The 2500-nt window shown below is 49.9% G+C and overlaps 1 protein-coding gene across 1 annotated transcript; it reads right to left on the bottom strand.

Annotated features, from left to right (window-relative positions):
• Positions 1 to 696: 696 nt before the first annotated feature.
• Positions 697 to 1890, bottom strand: LOC137654134 (uncharacterized). The gene is made up of 2 exons (XM_068387774.1): positions 1310 to 1890; positions 697 to 856 (listed from the first exon to the last, which is right to left on the bottom strand). Exons 1-2 carry the CDS (start codon positions 1888 to 1890, stop codon positions 697 to 699), a joined length of 741 nt encoding a protein of 246 aa, XP_068243875.1.
• Between the last annotated feature and the right edge of the window lie 610 nt (positions 1891 to 2500).

Here is a 2500-nt window from a genome sequence, read left to right on the forward strand (position 1 = left end):
GTGGAGTTGAATAATATGGCTGCATCGGCAGAATTCAATTTCTTGTCCAATTTCTCTATTCTACTGACAATTCTCTTTTCAGGGTTGCTACATTCAGCTAGCAAGTTGGTGAAGTTCATCAGGTGGGTGAACGATACAATTCAGGTTAAGGCTGGATGTAATTAATACAAGTACAAGTAATACTCGAAAATTACAACAGGTAAAGTCAGAAGTGGATTGCGACGCGTTTCGAACTGCTTGCTCCGTCTTCAGGTAAAAAGTGAGGCTATGGCTGGATCTGGGTTCTTATATATCCCGGCTCTGGTTCGTAGAGAGGGACCTCGAATTTTGATTGGTCGATCGTAGGTTATAGGCTCGGGTGGCAGATGTACGACGAGCTCGGCTCAGCCTCCCAGGCTGAGAGGTTGGAAGGAATCCTGAATCCTGATTGGTCAAGACTCGCTCCAAGCCAGCCAAAAAGTCAGGCAGGCTCCCCTCTTGCTCAGTGCACTGGGCTGAGAGAGGTATTCGAGCTCCCTGATTGGCTGCGGCGCGCGCCGAGACGGGCTCAATGTCAGGCAACCCATTCCCCCAGCCAGCAGACAGGAATTCCGGACCATGCTCGCCGCCAAAATCATCATTCGGCCTGACGATTTCTCCATTTGTGGGGGTGTCAGGATTGGGGTTGTCATCGTTCTGGGGTCTTGTTCTTGGTTCCTAGCGTTGGTACGTCGACAGGAAGGTATGAGGAACATCTCTTGAGTCGTATTCAACGCTGGTTTCTCGTTCTGGATGAACAGATCTTCCAATATTTGTAAGCGCCTGCTGTCTGCGGGGGCTGCCGATAATTTTGGTATTGGCCACGATGTCTGCCCGGCTAATTTGGGTGTTATGTCGCTGTAGAGCATGATTTCTTATAGCACCTTGCTGGACGTGGCATGAAATCCTCTTCGAAAGTTTCATTGTAGTCATACCGATGTATTTGCCGGGGCATCCTCGGACTGGGTATTGGTAAGAGTAGACTACATTTGTCTTCTTCAGAGGGTCATTCTCAGGGGGCGCTGGATTGTTTCTCATGATCAAGCTGCGGGTTTTTTCAGTCTGGTAGTGGATGATGAGTTTCGCTTTCGTGGTCTCATCAGTGGGTGACACATTGTTAGTGATTATGTCTTTAATGGCGTTCTCATCCCGCTGATATTCTGTGTTCATGAGGCCTTTGTAGTAAACTTTGATGTCTCTAGATCCGTTGGTGGGGTTGTCGGACCTATCTCTAGTGTTGTCGGACCCCTGGCGGGCGCTGTCGGACCCTTCCACCGCAGAGGACCCATACCACTTGTCTATAGCTGTCCTCACTTCACGCTGGACTTGCTTGTTGCTGTAGCCGTTGTTGATGAGGGCCTCTGCGGCCCTTTCCAGTTCCTTGTGGGTGTCAGTCCATGACAAGCAGTGTGACAAGGCCCTGCGTACAAAGGCCTTGATGGTCGAGGCCCTGTAGCGGGCAGGACATTCACTTTCGCCATTTAAACACATGCTGAGATTTGTGAGCTTAGTGTAGACAGTGGTCTGGAATCCCTCGTTGGTAGAAGAAATCAAGACGTCCAGGAACGGGAGGCTGTTGTCGACGCTGTTCTCAAGGGTGAAGTGGAGGATGCTATTGTCCTCAAAGGTCCTCCTTAGGTTCTCGATGGCTTTGGTGGAAGTGGCTTTGACGAAAGAGTCGTCAATATAGCGGAAGTAAGTGAGGGGGCACTCGAGTTGGGAGAATATCCTCTCCTCTACTACTCCCATGTAGAAGTTAGCAAAGAGTACGCCCAAAAGTGAGACCATCGTCTCGTCCCTGTAGACTCTATCGGCGATAAGGTCGATGGTTTCGTCAACAGGGACACTAGTGAACAAAGATTCGACGTTCATCGATGCTATGACCCCCTCGCCGCGGACCTCCTTGATCCTCTCCAGGAATTCGGCAGAGGAGGCCACACAGTGGCAGTCGGAGACATATGGGGTCAAAATCGTGTTCAATTTCTTTGCCAGCTGGTATGTAGGCGTAGGGCATTGGCTGACGATAGGTCGAAGTGGGTTGCCTTGTTTTTGGGTTTTAACATTGCCATAGAGGTAACCAGGTCCATAATCCCCCGAAATCATGGGCAGGTGTACGGCGTTAGTTGCAGCATTAATGGCCTCGATGGTGCGATTTGCCTCCCTCTTGATGTCTTCAATAGGGTTGCTCGTGAGGCGCTCGAATTTGGTCAGGTCGGCGATGACGGCGTCTTATTTCTCGTGGTGCTCGTGGGTGTTGATGAGTGCAAAGGCAGCTGTCTTGTCGGCCCGACGGACGGTAACATCAGCTACTCGTTTGAGCTCTTTAGCAGCAGCTCTCATCTCCTTAGAATTGTATCCTTCACCCACCTGATGAACTTCCCCAACTTGCTAGCTGAATGTAGCAACCCTGAAAAGAGAATTGTCCGTAGAATTGAGAAATTGGACAAGAAACTGAATTCTGCCGATGCAGCCAATAATAATA

The sequence above is a fragment of the Palaemon carinicauda genome, chromosome 15 (genome assembly GCF_036898095.1).
Source record: "Palaemon carinicauda isolate YSFRI2023 chromosome 15, ASM3689809v2, whole genome shotgun sequence".
Lineage (NCBI taxonomy): Eukaryota > Metazoa > Arthropoda > Malacostraca > Decapoda > Palaemonidae > Palaemon > Palaemon carinicauda.